This window comes from Monodelphis domestica, chromosome 6 (genome assembly GCF_027887165.1).
Source record: "Monodelphis domestica isolate mMonDom1 chromosome 6, mMonDom1.pri, whole genome shotgun sequence".
NCBI classification, from domain to species: domain Eukaryota; kingdom Metazoa; phylum Chordata; class Mammalia; order Didelphimorphia; family Didelphidae; genus Monodelphis; species Monodelphis domestica.
In genome coordinates, this window is record NC_077232.1 from 185335981 (window position 1) to 185357358 (window position 21378).

At 31.9% G+C, this 21378-nt stretch overlaps 1 protein-coding gene across 1 annotated transcript in view; it reads right to left on the reverse strand.

The window, feature by feature from the left end:
- The window catches only part of LRBA (LPS responsive beige-like anchor protein), an 854371-nt gene that overhangs the window by 531218 nt on the left and 301775 nt on the right, over positions 1 to 21378 (reverse strand). Inside the window, exons 32-34 of the mRNA XM_056803808.1 lie at positions 20864 to 20942; positions 18900 to 19033; positions 12201 to 12262 (exon numbers count right to left, since the gene is read on the reverse strand). Of these exons, the coding sequence (XP_056659786.1) occupies positions 12201 to 12262; positions 18900 to 19033; positions 20864 to 20942 (275 nt within the window). The remainder of the gene's footprint in view (positions 1 to 12200; positions 12263 to 18899; positions 19034 to 20863; positions 20943 to 21378) is intronic.

The window sequence follows — 21378 nt, forward strand, 5'->3', positions numbered from 1 at the left end:
TATATAAACACACTATCACAGGCCAGATACTGAAGGGAACAAATGAGGGACTAGTACTACTCAAATTTACATTAAGATGATAAAAAAAAGAGAAGGAAAACACACATGCACATACCCATATCTGTGTATATAAAAATAGACAAATAGGCATATGGCTTTGAAAACAAAGGAAAGAGTTTAAAATTTTTAATCCATGAAATAATACATTTTTATTGATCAAGATTTAAGGTCCAAGGTTTAAATCTGGCCTGTCTCTTAAGAGATCTTAGTCCAACCTTCTCATTTTACACACTAAAAAACTAATACACAGAGGAGTAATTTTCCAAAATCAAAGAGGAACTGTTAGAACCAGAATCTATCCAAGATTCTTTTATTCCAAAAGCAATATTCTTTGCACTATAACAAACTAGCAACTTTGTACTAAAATGGATAGAGATTATAAGCAAAGAGAGCTTACTATAATAACCTAAGGTTGCAGAATTTGAATCAATACTCTACTTACATAATAACTGCTATACAACATTATAATATTATCATATGAGAACACCTCTACTCACTCAATCAAACAATTAAAGGCTTTCACTCACATGTGAAAAGTCCTTTATAGATGGAAAATCAAAAGGGGTAATTAAAATTGTCAAGATTGCAGAGCCAAGATTTAAATGAATGTCCACTGACTTCAAATGTGAGTTCTTTTCAGCGAATTGCATTGCTATAATAAGAAATCATTATTCTGTCTAATCTAACAATGCATTCTAAACATTTTGCTCCAAAACAACAGAATCATCTTCCAAACATGATATTTTAACATAATCAAGGCCCTAACCCTTTTACCTAATACATCACACCAAAAATTTCACACCTTATAGTGTCCTCCTAAAGTTTCTATGATATTCTGAGTACAGATGATTGATTCAAAGTAAAGTAAAAAAATGCAAAAATCAAGATACATCAACAGCTACATGTACACAGATTTTTACTTGCAATTATTATAAAGCCAAAAAGAAATGTTAGCATTCACTGAAATTCCAATGTCCTGTATCTCTCCCATTTGCTAAACCCTTTTCATAGTTCCAAGTTAAACAGACTAGTTGTAAAGCAGCAGGGTGCCAAATTAAAGCCCACTTTATTTTCAGAGGTCTCCACACTCCTAGGCTGACTTCCTGTCAGGAAGAGTTCCATTTCACTGCATAGCCCAATCAGCAGGGAACTTACAGAATTAAGTGCCAGTTGATATTACTTTGTTTTACATTTACCACCCATGAGAATATTGTTCAAAGATCTAGTTATAGAGTCAGCATGGTATCATCCTTCTGACTAGACTGCCAAGCCACGGGGTATGTTCTCCATTCCACCAAATTCCCCTTAAATGCTAGTGTTTTCGAAGTCCTAGTGTGCTGGTGAAGCAACAGGATGCCTTGTAATTCAGAAGAGATATTACATGGGAAGTTAAACTATAATATTAACCTTAAAATTTCAGTCATAAGAAAATTCTAAGTAATATTATAGAAAGGCTTTTCTCGTAAGTTTTCATCTAAATTCAATTAAAATTTTGAAAAGTATTCTCATAAAACTGTTAACTATTGCAACAAAAATGAATTTTTTTTACATCACATGATGAAATGTACTTTTTAAAGTTTTTCTTTACTTGAGGGAAGAGATTAGAATCTTTATCAGAAATTAATAGGTGTCTCAGTCTTCTACATTATTCAGATTTGATCTAATGTATGCATATTCAGTAAATGTTTCTGCCAAATCACTCTAAAGAGCAAAGAGTTACAAAGTAGATGGATTTTAAATTATTGATCTCCCACCTCCAATTTCCATTCTTAAAGAATCACCATATTTTCAAAGCCCTACTCAACCAGGAAATAAAAATCAATAACACTAGACACCCAACACATGTTTCAAAAGTCCTTACGTTATTCTAAAAAAATAATGTTTTTGTTTTAAAAAAACAGGTCAAAATTAAATTAACAGAGCATTTTTGAACTCTGGGATAGAATGATTATATCTACATTCTCTATATCTACATGCTAAATTGTCTATTATAAAAGTAACATCCACAGATTCTATGAAAAAAATTAAGTGATTATTCCTATTATAGTCGTGATAGGCAGAAATGAAAAGTAATTTTTTTAACCCAATATCTACCAGCAGAGAATAAAAGAGCTCAACAATGTATTCTTATTGATTTTTACAATGACCAAAAGGTCATGGGCACTGATAATGCCAAAGCACAAATAAGTCCAATATATGTAAATTAAGATACTAATAATGCTCAAAAGGGAACCTAGCAAGAAACTACAGTCTCTAAAATTGAAAAAAGAGAAACATTTACAAAATTAAGAAGGAAAACAATGTGGAAATAATGAAAGTGAAGAAATCTTATCTTAGCTTCAAAGATTTGGTTGCTAGGATCCAAATTAGAACAAAATAATATAATGAATAAAAGAAAGACAGCTATTTGAGGAAACTCATACTTTTCTCACTGAAACATTTATGGAGTTAAATGACATGTTAATACTTATAATTCTATAAATTGTTTTGAAATTTGCTCAATGTGGAGTAATTTTTATGGCAATAGAAAAAAAGTCAATAATGCATCCTTAAGGACTTTTATCTAATTATTATCTAAAATAAAAAGAAAGAAGATAGAGGAAAACACCTTTAGTGCAACACTTTTTTTTTACTAAAATGAAGACATTTAAAACATTCAGAACTCCATGCCGTCAATTTTTTGGTAAAAGAGTTGTAGTAAAGTGTCGTGGCATCTTTGTCAAAAAATGTGATGCTGTTTGAAAATCACTGTCTACACTTTTTAAATTTACATAATGGTTGGAACTCTGCAAAGTAGGCAAAATTTTTAAAAAGGAAAAATAACTTCACCTTCCAATATTACTCAAGACACATTTTTAAAGATTTTATTAATAGTTTTTTTTAATATCATATGCATTTCTCCCCTTTTTCTTTCTCTTTCTCTGGCCTGTCCCAGAAAATAATCCCATATAACTTAATTTTTTTATAAAAAGCTAAAGGGGAAAAAAATCAGCAAAGCCCATCAACATAATGAAAGAGACTGGTTGTATGTGCAGTGCTACACACCTACATATTCTAACATCTAAAGAAAGTGTTGGGTGGCAGCTACAACACCAAGTTTGTTATTTGCAATTTTTTTATCATTCAAGTTTAATAGTCTTGTGGTTATTCTTCCAACTGCCATTTCTTACAGAGCAATAATATTCAAAAATCTACTAAATAAATGTATAATAATTTGTTTAGCTATTCCCCAATTTGAAAGGTATCAACTATATTTCCACATCTTTGGTATTCCAAAAAGTAGTACTATGAATATTTTACTCTTCATGAATCATCTCTTTCTGTATTGGACATACTTGGGTAAATACTAGCATGGAATAGACATTTTAGTCACTTTATTGGTAAGCCATGAAATTAAAAGACACATGTTCCTTGAAGAGAAAGTTCATAACAAATCCAGCCAGCATACTAAAAAGCAGAGACATTACCTTCTCAACAAACGTCCATATAATCAAAGGTATAACAGTAAGGTATGGACTGAGAGAACTGGACTATAAGATAAACAAAGCACTGCAAAATCAATGCTTTTGAATTAAAGTACATTGGACTTTAGAGAAGATAAAATCAGTGAATACTTAAAAGAAATTAATTCAACCTGGGAAATCAAATATTGAAGCTGAAGCTTAAATAAAATGAGAAGACAAGAATCACTGGAAAAGACCCTGATCTTGGGAAAGATTGAATGCAAAAGGAAAAGGGGATGGTAGAGGATAAGATGAATAGATAATGTCATGGAAGCAACAAACATGAAATTAGATTTTCATCAGGAAATAGTGGAAAACAGAAGAGCCTGGTTTGCTACATTGTTCATGGGAGGACAAAAAGTTAGATAAAACTAGGCAAAGACATGGGAATGGGGGAAGCAGGGAGACAGAGATGATGAGGAGATTAGCAATAGTAATGCAAATAAGGGGGTGGAGTCAGTAAAACTTTTTTAACTGCACAGAAAGAAACAGAAGTAAATTGAGAAGGAAGCACAGACTAACATCACAGTTGTGAAGTTAATATATGGAATTTATTATATATTTTTTTCACTTTAAAAGCAAGCAAAATAACAAAAAATGTGATTTCATAAAAATACTCTTTCTGTTCTTCTGTATATGTTGAAGTATTCTTTGGTATTAAAGTTCTGAATAAAAAATAGTTTAATGAGTTTTCAAATTTGAGAAAACATACAAACTGATTCAAAGATTACCAATGTCTCCAAGAAGCTGTAGCATGAATGGTGGCCATCCTGGTAAAACTTCTCAGCAGATAGGTTAAACCAAGATGAGAGTAACCTAGAGGATTCAAACCCATGAGTGAGTTGGTGGGGATGTCTACCCCAAGTATGTGATGACTTTCCACAGTAGAAGAGAAAGATGAGAACAATTTGTTCCCAATAGCCATGAAAGCAACTGAAGCAGGCTCTGTGGAGTGCTTGTATTTTGGTCAGGCATCAAAGATGCCATAATCCTCTACTGCATTCCAGGCCATTGTCAGGCATCTTGACTTCTGTCATGCCATTGCACTTTGATAATTCTGGAAGAGGGAGTAAAGCCAACAACTTTGTGCAACTCTGCCTTGCTTAAATCCAACTCACATGCAAGTCAAAACTCATCCTTGTGATATTATTGGTCCACTTTGAAAAATGAAGGGTGAACAACAACTAATTGAAATAATTTCTATTGAAGCACTCCTGATGACTATATGGAAAAAAAAACATTGTATAAATAATTTTAGCTTATGTACCAATATCAGTTTCCAGAAACAAGAAGTACAATGAATTACAAAAATCAAATTAACATATACCCTAATATTTACTAACTGTATTATTATTTTTTTTTAAACCCTTACCTTCCATCTTGGAACCAATACTGTGGCTAGGCAATGAGGGTCAAGTGACTTTCCCAGGGAAACACAGCTAGGAAGTGACTGAGGCCAAATTTGAACCTAGGACCTCCTGTCTCTAGGCCTGGCTCTCAATCCACTGAGCCACCCAGTTGCACCCAATATTTAGTAATTTTAAGACAACAGTGATAAGTAAAGGTAGATAAGGGATACATGAAAATACAGTTCAGGCAAAAGAAATCAGAAGGGTTAAAAACTACATAAAAGCCTTAATTCTATGTCAAGAACACTTTTTTCCAAAAAAATTAATTGGTACATAATGCATATGGTGACCACCAAACCACTTTATAAAGAAAAAACATTTTATTTGACAGTCAGAAAAAATATATTGAGATCACAAAAATCCACACAGACAATATAATTTTTCATTGTGCTTATTTACTGATTCCAAAAGAAAAGCACTTTGGGGGGACAAAAGACTGCTTTATGTCTTATTTTATATTAAAGTATAGATGCATATAAATCATTTAGGATTCCTCCAAAGATCTAACAACAAAAACAACCTCATTCAATGACATAGATCAAGCAAGGTATAAAACAAAGAAATATAAAGGCTTGCCAGAGGAATTTTACAATTCTGATGGAGAAACTAGTGTAGAGTACAAGTCAAAGAGCATACCCAGTAGATGGCAAAGTCTTGCAAATGCAACTATTCCCATGTGATATTCTGATGAATGAATCAAGTTATAAAAGTCTGCATATTCTCCAGAAAAATATCAGCTATCAATCAAAGGGGGCTAGCCTGCTCATTCACAAAGAAAGAACCAAATTTAAATTTTCATTGAATTAAATGGTTTAGAGCTTCTCCAATATTCTATATATTTGGCAATACAGTACTGATCAACAATAAGCTTAGCCTAGAAATGAAAAGGAGGAGAGTGAATGGAATTTAAAAATATTTTTAATGATGCAAAAGTTCCTATGAAAGCAAAGACCTGTCTTCTTAAAATTTATATTTTACCAATACTGCAATATGGCAACAAGACATGGAATCTTATTGACTTCAAAGAACTATAGATAAGAAACTTATAAAAGGTAACAGAGAAGTATACACTGATTACAAACAGGTTATGGCATATTAAGAATTCTGAAGATGAATGAAAAGTAAAAAAATAAAATCAAAGAAGAAATTTCTAACAGTAAGAAAAGAAAAGCTGGTCACCCAGCAAAAGCAAAAGAAGACAGGTAAATGAAAAGAGTGCTTTACTGTTACTTCAAGATGTTAGAACTGCAAAAGACCTATAACATGTTGAATGGATTTCCATGGTGAACTTTTGGAAGAATACGGACAAAAGTCTCAAGGGTGGCTTGTCTTTTGAACCACTGAAGAAAATCTTGAATTAATGAGATTATAAATCCCTTTGAGTATTTTCAATTAATCTATGCAAGGTCTCACAGTTACTATGATGCTATAACAAAAAATACTTCTAACATTGTAAAATTTTCATTAACAAATACTCATAACTAAAATAGAAAAACAGTCTAACTATTAAAACTGAAATATAAAATAAACAGAAATGCCAAACTGCAAGTACTTATGATTTGTAACTGATTTAAATTAATAACTCATTTTATGATTCTTTATTGAGTCAAACTCTAATTTTAAAAACAATCGCTGAGAATTAGAAAAACACAGAGGTTCTCGACATCAAGTTCCAGAGATTAGTAAGTCATTCATGAGTATAATCACACAATGGTTATCACTATACTTAACACTCTCTCAATTAACCAATCAAATACGTAAGCAGTTGAGGCAATTTCCTCAGCCTTAGAATCAGTAGCCAAGTCTTATCTATTCCATCTCCCATTTAAAGCCCCTCTTACCTTTTGACTAAAATAATATAAAAAGCCCCTAACTGTACTTTCTGCCTTAAGTCTCTTCCATCTCGAGTTTATGTTCCAAACAACTGCCCAGGTATTATTACTAAAATTCAAGGATTATTACATTTTCCAATTTAAGAAAGTTCAGTAGCTTCCCAAAATCTGAAATAAATCAAATGAATTTGCTTCACATATAAAGCCTATCTTAATCTGATTCTGATCTACTTTCCCAAGTTTAAATTATATTCCATCACATGCTCCACAGTCCAAAACAAATGGTGTCAGGGATCCCCAGGGTACACAGACAACACATGGAAAACAACTACTCTAATGCAACCATGATATAATACCTATATAAAAATGTTCTGAAAAGTTCAATATACAAGATTACATCAGAAAGAGTTTCATCTTAACTTATTATCATTAAAGATTACTTCAAGGAATATCATTAAAGATCATTCAAGTACTACACTAGAAGAACTTCTATAAACAATCTCACAAATTAAGCTGCTATAAATAATAAATATAAATATGAAATATAAAATAAATATAAATAAATGTTATCCTCCATTAAGCTATTTTAAAAACAGTAGATTCTTGATGAAACTCCATTCCTTAAATAGGTAACATGAAGGCATAATATATGTAGAGAACTTTAAATCCCTAAAAGACTATGAAAAAGTTAGGTGCTGTTTCTTTTTTATAATTAAGCATATGGTCTAATGGGCAAAAGGCAACAGTCAGCATTATGATATATTCAAATAACAGCCTGTGGGAGGTCGAACCTTCATTATGTAGTTATGGAAAATAAACTGGCCTTAATGCTATTGATTTGGGAGGGAGGGAGAGAGAGAGGGAGGGAGGGAGGGAGGGAGGAAGAGAGGAAGAGAGGAAGGGAGGAAGGGAGGAAGGGAGGAAGGGAGGAAGGGAGGCAGGAAGGCAGGAAGGCAGGAAGGGAGGAAGGGAGGAAGGGAGGAAGGGAGGAAGGAAGGAAGGAAGGAAGGAAGGAAGGAAGGAAGGAAGGAAGGAAGGAAGGAAGGAAGGAAGGAAGGAAGGAAGGAAGGAAGGAAGGAAGGAAGGAAGGAAGGAAGGAAGGAAGGAAGGAAGGAAGGAAGGAAGGAAGGAAGGAAGGAAGGAAGGAAGGAAGGAAGGAAGGAAGGAAGGAAGGAAGGGAGGAAGGTTTTAAAAGTAAAAGAAAAAACCAGCATGAAATGTTACATATTTTGAAACAAAAAAAAAAGGAAAGAATCAGAGGATTGTAGATTTAGAAGTGGAAGGGATCATTCAGGTCCTTCACTGACCTTTCTATTTTTATGGATGAGGAAATTAAAGCCAAAATAAATGGATTAACTTGCCCATGTATCCAGAAATAATAAGCAAATGGGGCTGAATTTGGACTCGAGCCTTTATCTGATTTTATTATGGTGCCATACTACCTCCAAGAAGAAGAAGAAACACAGGAAGAAAAGAGAATAAATTTTTAAAAATCATTTAATTATAAAGAATATGAGTTCAGGGACAAAAGGTTCAAGTACAAAAGAGAAATCAAACTCATCAAGACTTGTTGCTATTTGATAAATGTAGTTTTAAAAGTAATTATTTAGAAATTTTGTATTAAAAAAAGTAGGAAAAAATAGAAATGACAATGACAATGCATGTTGTATAAAATTACATATACATTATGTGAAGGAAATACATTTCAAAATTGCAATTACCTAATATATTTCAATAATATTAAGTTTTAAAACACCAGCATAAAATAGTACCTTGTTATATCTTTTGCTGGTTTAATTACTCAGACAGAATGCTAGGCAAGACTACACAGTGCTTCCAGTTTTTCTATATATTGTATGCATTTCTGATAAATGGGAAAAGAATAGATGACCTGGCAGAAGGCTCAGACAATAACATGTGATTTACAGGACATGAATGCAGCTACTATAAGATTTATCTGACAGCCCTCTCCGATAGTGGACTGTTGAGTATCCGATGGAATGATTTCTAGTCTGGAAAGTCTACTACTGAGTAGCCATACACATTATTTATTTATTAGATGTTTTGGGTTGAAACCATTTTTAAATGATGCACTTCACAATGCACAGCCATAAATTTGGCTTTAAAACCTAGAAGGGAGGTAGTGTTATTGGAATGTATGTCAGACTGAATTAGGATGAGCAATGCAACGCTTTTATAAAGTGCCCTTGAATGTAACGTCAATTCTTTCAAAAATGATATTAATGTCAAATAAGCACAATACAAACATTTTGTCCAAGAAGACTGAAATAATTTTAAATGAAACATTTCTTTTTATTTAGATGGCCTTTCCACAAATTATGGTATTTTCACAAATGTGTGAACTCTTTAGACCTACAGGTTTTATATTTGGGCAAATAATATCCGATTTGCAGCAACTTATTTCATATACATCAAAAAATCTTTCTAAATGTCCAATGTAATGCAATTTTTAAATTACAAAAAGTTTTAAATGTGGGTTATAGAGCTTATTTTAATTGGTGAGTTGTTTCATACACACTATTTTACAGAGTTATCTCTGGCTCTGAATAGACCAAAATGCAATGAGGATTCTTTTATACTACTGATAAATATCACTATATTTCCTGGAGAACTTTTTTTTTCTTTTAGAAAGACATTTGTAAATAGTTGGGTGTTCCATAATGTATTCATTTTAAAAATCAAAGCAAGGAAAATTATTGATTCTATGGCTCAATGAATAATCATCATTGTACATTTATATAGTAAATGAATGTTTGAAAGTATAATTCTGGTGAAAATTTTTTCTATAATCTCTGCCTACTTATAGCATTCCAAATATGATATCTTGAATATTTTAAAATTAATGTTTTAATCTGTCTTTTGTTACAAAAGGTAGTTTGTTTAACACTATGTAAAACAACATAAGAAAATTACTTATGAATGAAACAAGGAAAAAATAATAGAAGTGTGCTTGAATTTCACAAAATTAAACATCCATAATTTGTAAAGTTTAAAATCACATTTGCAGATGTTAAATTTACAAGTAGATCAGATTATTTATGAGATTAAAAACTAGTTTTTGACCTGATCTTTTGATCTTTGCCACATAACCCTCTCCATCTCCTCCTAAAAAATTAATTAGAATTTTAGCAAGATGCTACTGTTCACTTACTGCTGTAACTTGAACCAAAAAAATATATCAATCAACCTCAACCTATCTCCTCCCAATATCTGCAAAATGTCATCTTGAAATTGAATTTCATATCTCTTTAGCTTTCATGTATAAAAAGACAGTTCACTTCTTACCAAAATAAATCACTTTTGTGATTGCCACTTTGACCTCTACGAATTAGGAAAATTCAAAGTGAAAAATGCAATTATCACTGCAGGACAATCTGTATACATCTGGAGCTAATTTTTGCTTTATTTCTCACATCATTTTTCATAGTGAGCATATATTACTGGCATAGCAAATTTTTAAGAGTAAAATATTTAACAACTGAAAAATGTATTTCTTTTGAACCACAACATTGAGGTTTCTTTTCTTTTGTTATTTACTTGGCTAAGTGATCATCATATCCCATTTGATTAGATTAGCATTAAACAGCACTGTGACATGTATGACAAATAGGTACATTAGAGCATGTCATTTATTCCCTATCCTTTTGCCTTCTAACATTCAACTATATAATATACTAAAAGAAGACAACACACACACATATATATATATATATGCATTTATATATATATATATATATATATATATTTATATATGTAGGTGGGTAGGTATACACCCACATAGAAAATACTTGTAAAATTATTTCCTTTTATTAAAAATACATCTTTCCAATTCTCTATAAACTAAAAGTATAACTTTATAAAAATAAACACATAATTAATCACTAATATCAAAAACAATAATTTATATCTTTTTAAGAAACATAACTACAACTGCAAATAACTATTTCTTAAATTGATTTGTTTTAAGACAAAATCTATACAGGTTCAAAATGGCAAAATTTTCCCAGAAATAAACAAGCAATATATTATACAGAAGTCTGTGGGGAAGACTGAAATTTGTTAATTTTCAAAGGCACAATATTTTCTATAGGAGATGATTAAGTTATGCAAACAAAATTCTCACTACAGCCAGAGTAATAAGCCCACTAGAAACACACCTACACATTGGCTAGTTCATTGTAAAATCCATTAGGTGTAATCTCTACAAGTAATTGTTCTTATTGCACTTTATTGACAATGCACAGTATTGATTTTTCACACCTTCTATGATTCTTTCATTTGTATTCATGAAATGTCCATCAGCACAGTCTAAATAAATTTGGCAATATAGGCACTAAAATGAATAAATCGATGCAAAGAAACATTAATTTTGCATTATCCTTATTTGTCAGGCAAGTAAACCATAAGGGCTATAAATGAAGGTCAAAGGTTTGGAAATGGGTCAGAACCCTTGACCTCTAGACCAATACCCTTCCCATTAAAAAAAGCTATTTTAAAGTTTTAAGTAGGGGAATTTACTACCAACAAGATGTTATTTTTTTCAAGCTACAAAGAAAAAGGTTTAATAATAACATTCATCTAATTGCATAAGAGAATGAAATAAAACAAAAATGTATATAGTTGACTCATAAGGTACATGCTTTTACTACGTATACATATTATGTATAGCTATATCTTCACACAAATTTATACATATAGAACAAATACAAAATATATATACTCTAAATTCTTACACCACAATGTAAGATAAAAAAAACAACAAAAATAATATCATTATGGAGGGTTTTTTTTTAATCTGAGTAATCCTGCTTTTAGGAATTTAGTATTTAAATGCTTTGCTGCTAGTCCCCTAAATCCACTGTACATGTCAAAAATAATTAGCAATGACAAGGGTTCAAAAGTATTTATCACTCATTTTATAACCTCTCACACACACAAAAAAGAAAAAACCCATTATTCCCAGAGGAGTTCGAATGCCACTCTCAAGCTATAGAAATAAATCTGTTTCTATAACCTTAATATTGTATTGATTTTTATCTCCTCTTATAAAAGATGACAGCAGAGAATTATTTAGTCACCTCAAAATGGAGGTTACATATAATCTAGACATTTTGAATGGTACTCCAAAAACCTCTGTTTTTACTCACCTACTCAGATCACTAAGAACATAAACCAATGTGATCCATTAAAGATCAGAGTTTCAAAGTAGTTATTTTTTCCAAAAAGAAATAAAATTACCAACAGGCTATAACTTGAAAACAGTAATTAATCAAGCTTGTAGTATGCAATTGTTTATACTTCTGGCATACTTCTTAAAATAAAATTTGCCTGAGAATTTCCTAAAAAATAAAAATTTTACAATTTCTTTGACTCACCTGAGAACAGAGGAGCATGACCAGTTCAACAACAGAGCTACTAGACTTCATGCAGACTAGACCTATTTTTAAAAAGCAAAAAAAATATATGACAGTAAATCTAAGGGTCTTAATACTTAAAAAAAAGAAAATTTCATCAAATGTGACCTTGTATGTTAAATATTAACCTTTCAAATAGCAATTTAATAACAAAACACATTTTGCATTTTTGCAACTAAACAAGATACCCTACAATTTCTTAAAGTCTGGATAGAATGCTATTTTTATTATAGAACTTTTTCCACTGTATTTTTAAGATGGATTATTGAAATTCTTATGCAAATTCTTATACATTTACAATTGATTATTATTTGTAGAAATGTGCACAGCATATGCTATATTGATTGGTATCATCTACATTTTGTGTTTTGGAGAGAGTTGGTCATTATACATGCAGAGAAGGGAAATGGCTCTATGACCTTTGCTTTCTCCACTCCTCTCTTTCCCTTCAACCCTCTAGCTATCAATCAAGTTTCTATTTTGTTTCATGGCAGTAGACATCCCAAACACTCTTATTAGTACTTTGACCCATGACCTCACACTAAACCTTAACAGAAGTGCAAGTAGTTACACATTAGGTATTCTTGATTTCTTATAAATTTTTTATTTACATTTTTTCTTTGATGCATCATTTTGGTCCATACTGACAACATTAAAAAAAATATGATATAGAACATACTGTCTAGAATTTTTCATCCAGTGAATAGCTCCACCAAGAGATTATTATTTACAGTAATGTAAGAGGAATAGAAAAATGCCCTAAATTAATCTGGAACATTTCCATTTTCTATGGAAGAAAAATCTACCATTCCAAAGAGTGAAATCACTATAATTAAACTATTACTTGAAATTTTTTAAATTTCTTTTTATTTCATATCAGAATGGGTAATCAACAGCATGGGTTCCACTAGATAATACCTGAGATATCCTGAGGGAGTTTATAGTGGCTTTCTGCAATCCTCCCTCATGTGCAGAATTCTCTTTCTCCTTTTTTATTTTTCTTTCTTTCCATCTTTCAATTTCTACTCACTTCCTCCAAATAAAAAATGATGTTACCTTTTTTCCTCTATTCCTCTCCTGCTTATTCCTCAGGATTATAAAATATATATTATATTTTGTTGTGCTAATGAGGCTATTTAACCTTTATTTCACAAATTATTTCAAATTAAATATGTCATTTTAAAGATATGTGATATGCAGAGTAAGATGTGTATGCACAGTGAAATATACTGCTAATTTTGAAGGGGCTAAAGCATGAGCTGCAGATAAGAAAGGAAAAAAGGAGAATATGGTATCTTTTAAAAGCAAAAAAAGGCTGAGAGAGGAAAAAAAAGATGACATGAAAAGAACATAAAGAAAAAAGAAAAAATTCCCATCAGGTTAAGGAACTGAAAAAACCATGAAGAAGAACTTATAGATTATATTACACTTTCTCTATTCTATGTAAATCTCTAAGACTATAGATTTCCTCACCCAAGATTTCTCTACACTAAAGTCAAGTCAAAAAGCATTTATTAAGTAGCAATAATGTGTCAGGTACTATGCAAAAATACTGAAGATTCAAAGGAAAACAGAAAGTTGTTCCTGATTTAATGCGGTAAACAACAGGCAAATAATTGTAAGAAAACAAGACATAGAAGATAAATTGGAGGAAATATCAAAGGGAGCAGTAAGAGTCATAAGAAATGCCATTATAGAGATCTAGATTTTAGCTGGGACTTGAAGGAAGCCAGGGAAGTCAAGAAATAGAAAAAAGTTGGGAGAGAATTCCAGGTAGAGCAGACAGTCATTGAAAAAACACCAAGGGAAAACAAGGAGAATCTTAAGTAAGGAACAAGAGAAAGGGCAGTGTCACTAAGGAGAGGGAGAGGAATAAGGTGTAAGAAGACTGAAAAGGTAAGAAAGGACCAAGTTATGGAGGGTTTTAAAAACCAAACAGAACTATTAAACAAAAACTGTTGGAAAAACTGAAAAGCAGTCTGGCAGAAAAAATAGCTCCAGGCCAATATTTCCTACCATATATCAAAATGAGGACATGATTTATACTTAAAGAATAACATCTTAGTGTGGGTGATTTTACCCATCATATTTATGAAGATGGAAAGAGTTCATTCCAGAACAATAGACAGAGAGGATTACAGATGGTAAAATGGATAATTATGATTACTTAAAATTAAAAGATTTTATACAAATAAAACCACTGCAGCTAAAATTAGAAGAAAATCAGGAAACTGAAGGAAAAATCAGGTGGGGTATGGAGAGGGTGGGAAATAATTTTTAAATGGTCAAAATAGGTGAGTAGGCAGTTTTGAAAGGAAGAAATCTAAGTTATCAAGAGCCATATAAAAATTACTTTAAATCACTAGGAACTAGAGAAATGCAAAATAAAACAATTTTTAAATTCCTTTTTTTAAATCAATTCCTTTGATATTCTTGACCTTTTCTCCTAGATGAATTACTTTGTTATTATTTCTAGCCCTATGACATAATTTTTTGGGAATATGATTGGCCTGGAACTGAACAGGTAGATTAGTTTATGGCAAAGATTGTCATTCTTATTTTATTGGATCAGTCTACCCATGAGCACCTGATGTTTTTCCAGTTATTTAGATCTTACTTTGTTGTACAAAAAGTGTTTTGAACTTGTGTTCAAACAGTCCCTGAGTTTGTTTTAGAAGGTAAATTCTCAGATATTTTATATTCTCTAGAGTTGGTTTAAATGGGATTTCCCTATCTCTTGCTTTTGGACTTTGTGGTAATATACAGAAATGCTGACAACTTAGGTGTGTTTATTTTTATAGTGCAACTTTGCTAAAGTTGTTAATTTTGGGGGGCACCAGGGTATTCCAGTGGATCGAGAGCCAGGCCTAGAGACAGAAGGTCCAAGGTTCAAATCTGACTTCAGACGATTCCCAGCTGTATGATCAGGGGTAAGTCACTTAACCCCCACTGCCTAGCTCTTACAACTCTTCTGCCTTGAAACCAACACACAGTATTGATTCCAAGATGGAAGGTAAGGGTTAAAAAAAAGTTGTTAATTGTTTTAATTAGTTTTTTAATTGATTTCCTAGGATTCTCTCACTGTACCATCATGTCACCTGGAAAGAGTAATAGTTTTGCTTTCTCATTGCCTATTCTTAATTCCTATCCCTGCTTTTTTTTAACACCAGTATAAAAGAATCTTCTCCAGTCCCTTATGTTTTCTCTGTCTGTGCCTCCCTGCTCATACACAGTAGGTTTCTGGTTTTTAATCCACTCTCCTATCCTCATGTTTTATGGGTCAGTTCATCCCATTTACATTCAATGTTATGATTACTGTGTACATCCCTCTATCTTATTTTTCTGCCCTTTTACTGCTAACCTTTCAGCCTTTCTCTACTCATAAATGCTTTGCTGCTAAACACTACTTATTAGTTGCCCTTTTTCCTTATTCCACTTCCTCTCCTATTTCTCTTCAGGGTTAAGATATTTTTCTATCACCAATCGAGTATCAGTATTATTCCCTCTTAGAGCTAATTATAGTGAGAATAACATTCAAGCATTGTCAAAAATAACATCCATCATCCCTTCCATTATATTAACTCTTTATAACATGTCTTCATGTGAGATAATTTACCCACTTCTATGACTCTTTCCCCTTTCTACCCTTCCATTCTCTTCTAATCCCTTCATTTTGTTTTGTTAGATCTCACCTCAATTTATTTTCATGTACTCTTGTCTATGTATACTATTTCTAGCACAGTGGCAATATTCTTAACAGTTGCAAATATCATCTTCCCATGTAGGACTTTAAACTGTTTAATCTCATTGAATCCCATAATTCTTCCTTGTTTACCATTTTTAAGTTTCTCTTCAATCTTGAATTTTTTGTGCAGCTCTGGTCTTTGTATCAAGAATCCTTAGAAATCCTCTATTTCATTAAATAGCTAGTTTAACCCCTAAAGAAAAACACTAAGTTTCACTATCTAGGCAGTTCTTGGTTGTGATCCTAGTTATTTTGCCTTTTGAAATATCATATTCCAAGCCTTCCAATCCTTTACTATAGAATCTGCAAGGTCCTATATAATTCTGACTATAGATCCACAATATTTGAATTGTTTCTTTCAGGCTGCTTGCAATATTTTCTTGTTGGCCTGTGCATTCTGCAATTTGGCTCTAATATTTTCTTTTAGTGTCTATTTCAGGAGGTGATTGTTGGATTCTTTCTATTTCTATTTTTTCTCTTGTTTGAGAGTAGCAGGGCATTTTTTCCTTGAAGATTTCTTGTAATGTAATATCTGGGTTGTTTTTTTTTTTTTATCACAGCTTACAGGTAAACGAATAATTCTTAGGTGACCTCTCCATGAATAGTTTTCCAGGTCAATTAGTTTTCCAATGGGATATTTTAAATTTTCAATTTTTTCCTTCTTTTGATTTTGTTTTGATTGTTTCTTGTGTCTCGCAGTCATTAGTTTCCACTTGCCCAATTCTAATTTTTGAGAAATTATTTTCTTCATTGACTTTTGTACTTCCTTTTCCATTTTGCCAAATTTACTTTTCAATGAAGGCTTATTTTGCCCTTCTCTGGATTTCTGTGCCTCTTTTTCCATTTGGCCAATTCTAGTTTCCAAGTAGTTACTTTCTTTAGTGACTTTTTGTATATCTTTTAACAAGCTATTAACTCTTTCTTCTTTTTCTCTTATTTTACTTTTTTACATCCTTTTTGAGCTCTTTCCAGGGGTTCTTTTTGGGTCTGACACCATTTTACATTTTCCTTTAGGACTTCAAAGGGAGCCATTTTGGCACTGTTGCCTTCTTCTAAGTTAATGATTTGACCCTCTCTGTCACTAAAGTAACTTCCTATGGTCAGGTTTTTTTCTATCACTTTTGCTCTTTTTTTCTAACCTATTTTGTGATCTTAACTATGTATTTATATATATATATATATATATATATATATATATATATATACACATATATATTAATATGCATATACATATATAAATAAATAAATAGTTCTTTTTGAGGCTTGTGTGTGTGTGTGTGTGTGGTTTCGAGATGGATTTGAGTGAGCTTTAAACATTCGTTACTCACTCCACTATCTTGGCTACCAGAAACCCAAGAATGAAGTATTAAGAATTCTTTTTTTAAGTTTCAGGGATTGGATTATCAAAGTGCTTTACTCCATTCCCACTAATATCATTCTATAACCTCCTTTCCTGTTGTTCTTCCTGCACCAAAATATCACTAATGCATCAGAAAAATGAAAGATAGCTCCACTTCACAGAAAGGTTTAAGACCCCTCTTTTATATAGGATTTGTTACCAGATTTGGTATAGCCCCAACCTATGGAGCTAGCTGGCCAGTTGGAGCAAACATATGAATGTATTCATTGAAAGCTATTCTAGAGCCCTATATTGTGCCTTGAACAAATAAGTAATGGATAAATACTTGTTTGTTGATTTTTCTCTTACTAGCCTTTGACAGGAAGGGAAAAAATCAGAGGACAGTGCACCAGCTTTCCTTAGCAGTCTAATAATGTGAAAAAAACGGTTCATTCTCTTAGATTGTAATGCATTATACTATCCATCAATGAGTACAAGAGTCAATGTCAAAGGAAAAGTTCTTTAAACTACCCAAAGGCAATAATTACTGAAAAATTCATCATCTAAGATTCTAAGTTATTTTTCTCAGAAAAAATTTTTAATTTTTTTATTACATGGAACTTGGATCATTTAACACTAACTTCATTAATTTCTTCCATACAATGAAATGGACAATTGTAATGAAACTCAGAAAGATTCATATGAAATGATGCAGAATTAAGTAAGAAGAACAAAGAACAAATGAAATAATAACAATGCTGAAAAAATGGAAAATTCTTAAAACCTTAAAAACTTTGATCAATATATGACTATCCATGATTACAGACGATTAATTCTGAAGCATTCTACTTATCTCCCACTAGGTAGTAGATAAGCTCAGAAGGTAGAATGAAGCATATTTTTTGGACATGGAAAATTCAGAAACTAATTTTTCCTGACTATGCATAATTATTAAAAGGGATGGGTTTTTTTCCTTTCCTCTCCCCAACAAAAGGAGGTAGGACAGAGGGAATATCAATTTTTGTTGGTTGAAAAAACGAAAATTTAATTATAGTTAAAACAAGTTAATGAACAATTAATTTCATTTATCCAAGGTATGCATTCTCATCCTCAATTCCCATAACCCCTTCTCATATAATAAGATTTCCAGAGAGCTAAGTTTCTAGTTTCAACTTTTTCTCTATTCGTGGACAATTTCCCTCATGAAACTTGCTATGGATAAAGATAGGGGCACAATTAGAATTACCTCTCTTGATTTGGATGCTATATTTACATTATTGTAATATGAGGGTACATTAAGATTTAGATGTGCCACACTACCCAAATAATTAATTAAAAACCAAGCTTTTTTTCAGAGAAACTGGAGTAGAGTGATCTTTCTCATCTGGGAGTATATATAGAGATTATATCTAATCATGGCAATAAAATGGGCATATAAAAAAATTTAATAATTATTCTATGGAACTGATTCAATAGTTTTATTAGGCTTATTACATGACTACATAACATGTATACTTATTCATGTTGTTTCTAAAAGAGTTGGGATTTTAAAGATATATTCTAAAAGACAACTTACTTGTTCCTTCTATAAGCAACTCTTGTCCATGGCTACCCAAAAGTGTACGAGAAAGAAAAGGAGCAAAATCCACAAATATTTCTCGAAGAAGAGGAGCAGCTTTTTCCAGAGCATGTTCAAGTCTCTCTGTAATACTAATAAAAAGTGTATTATCATCAAAATTGTCAGTACAATACTATTTTTAAAAAGCAAAAATTGCTACTGTGATTCACAACTTAAATCCACTAGTACTCTCTTTCTGGCCCATTACAATTTTCTCCACTTTCCTTTCTAATTTAAGAAAATCCTTCATAAATTCCCTCTCTACTTCCCACATCTCTTTCCAATTTCCTTACTCACTCACAAACTCTGTGAAAGCCTCTTAGCTTTCCTTGAATTGGATGTATAATCATGATATAAAAGAAAGGGAACCTAGGTTCTTCCCCCCTCCCCCCAAATCCTTACCTTCAGTCTTAGAATCAATATTGTATATTGGTTCCAAGGCAGAAGAATGGTAAAGGCTGAACAATGGAGGTTAAGTGACTTGCCTGGGGTCACACAGCTAGAAAGTGTTTGAGGCCAGATTTAAACCTAGAACCTCCTACCTCTAGGCCTGGCTCTCAATTCATTGAGCCACTCAGCTGCCCCTGAACCTGGATTCTTAAAGGCAAAGTTATTTAAACGTAAGCCATGACAAGTACCATTAGGCTGAAAAGATGATTATAGCCTAGTAACATAGGTATATTTATTGTACCAAGAATCTACCTAAGTATTTTTGGAGATGCTCATTACTAGAATATGATTCACCAAACAATGAAAGTTTTTAGACATATGAAATTATATACAAATACATATGCATATGAATATCTTGCATATATATTTGTGTGCATATATGTCTATTATATGTCCATGTGTACATACATCTATGTTTATGTATGTCATCTGTATGTTTCAACTGTCAATATATATGTGAAAATAAACCCATTTTTGTTTGTGGAGATTCATAGGTATTAATGTAGACATTTACAACTCAAAACTATATCTAGCAGTTCTATAATCTGGGAATGGCACTTCCATTGGTGAGAAAGGCCTGAACTCTGAACATTTCATATGTGGCAACATTGGAGATATCTTTCTGCAGCAGTATCTACACATCCAAATGTACATACATATCTAGTGGGTGTTTATCAACAGACATAAAACAAATCAAAAGAAGATTCATAGGTGCTAATGTACATATATGAAATACCAATACATATGACTATAGACTACCGCAGGAGTGACCACTCCTGAGGCCTCTGTGCCTAACTATAACTCTGACATCTCTATCTTTTCATTACAAGAGTCATTATGGTAGCATAAGAAACGCTCCTGTCAGAGTTCTGCACTCCAAGCAACACCATAATAGCAGAGTTAGCCATGGTTCTGAGAGGCAGAGATTCCATAGCATATAGGAGAAAAAGATTACTCTTGGCACCAATATAATGGAAAAGAAAAGAAAAAATTAATTGGCTCTTGAAAGTCTGAATTCATATTCACAAAAATAATGCTAGAAAGAATAATTATTTGATTGTCTCAAATTATAGCTCCTTAATAGGGCTTTGTGGTACAAATGTAAAGATGTACACCCCCCAAACTGCAATTTAAAAAAACTTTTCAAATATTTCCTAAGTCCGAGAGGATCTATATAAATTAAGTTGTTAACATTAACACAGAAATTATCTGCTCAAAGAAAAAGTCTATTTGCAATATGTCTTATAAACTTTACAAGAATCATAGATTTGTAACTCTTGAGAACTTAAAACCATCTAGAGTTTGTGAGAATATTCCATAGTTTATTCTTCTTTAGACCATTGAAGTCACTGAACATGTTGCATTAGAATGAATACTACATGAGTAAATAAGCAATATATATATATATATAAATACCAGAGATACAACTGAGAAAAAAAAACTTTGGAAATCATTAAATTATGATTCAGTACCTCATGTTTGAAGCAGAGTCTTCTGGAACTGAAGAAACTACTGGGACAGCAGGTAATTTTGCATTAGATGATCCACTACCTATAAAAGAATTATATAAAGATAATTAGGTATTTTTGAGAAACAATTATCTATTCCCAAGATTCCCTTCAAGCCAATTTATAGAGACACAGCATGGAACTCCAAGTATTTAATTGTGCAGATTTAATAGGAATCCCCAACCACTCTACTGAATCAACCAAAAACAAATCCACTGAATTTATTTTCTCTTCAATTATACATCATAGGTTCTGTTATCCCAATAAGCCATCCATCTTCCTTGATAAGCAAGATGAAATTATAGATAATGAGCTAGTCCTGGAACCAGGAAGATCATTTTCAAATATTGTCTATATGGCACTTATTAGTTGTTAACTATGGTAAAATGTCATGACCTGCATAACAAGCAGGATTGTTATGAGGAAAAAATAAATTTATGAATATAAGTATCTTACAAATTTTAATATGGATAGTTTGA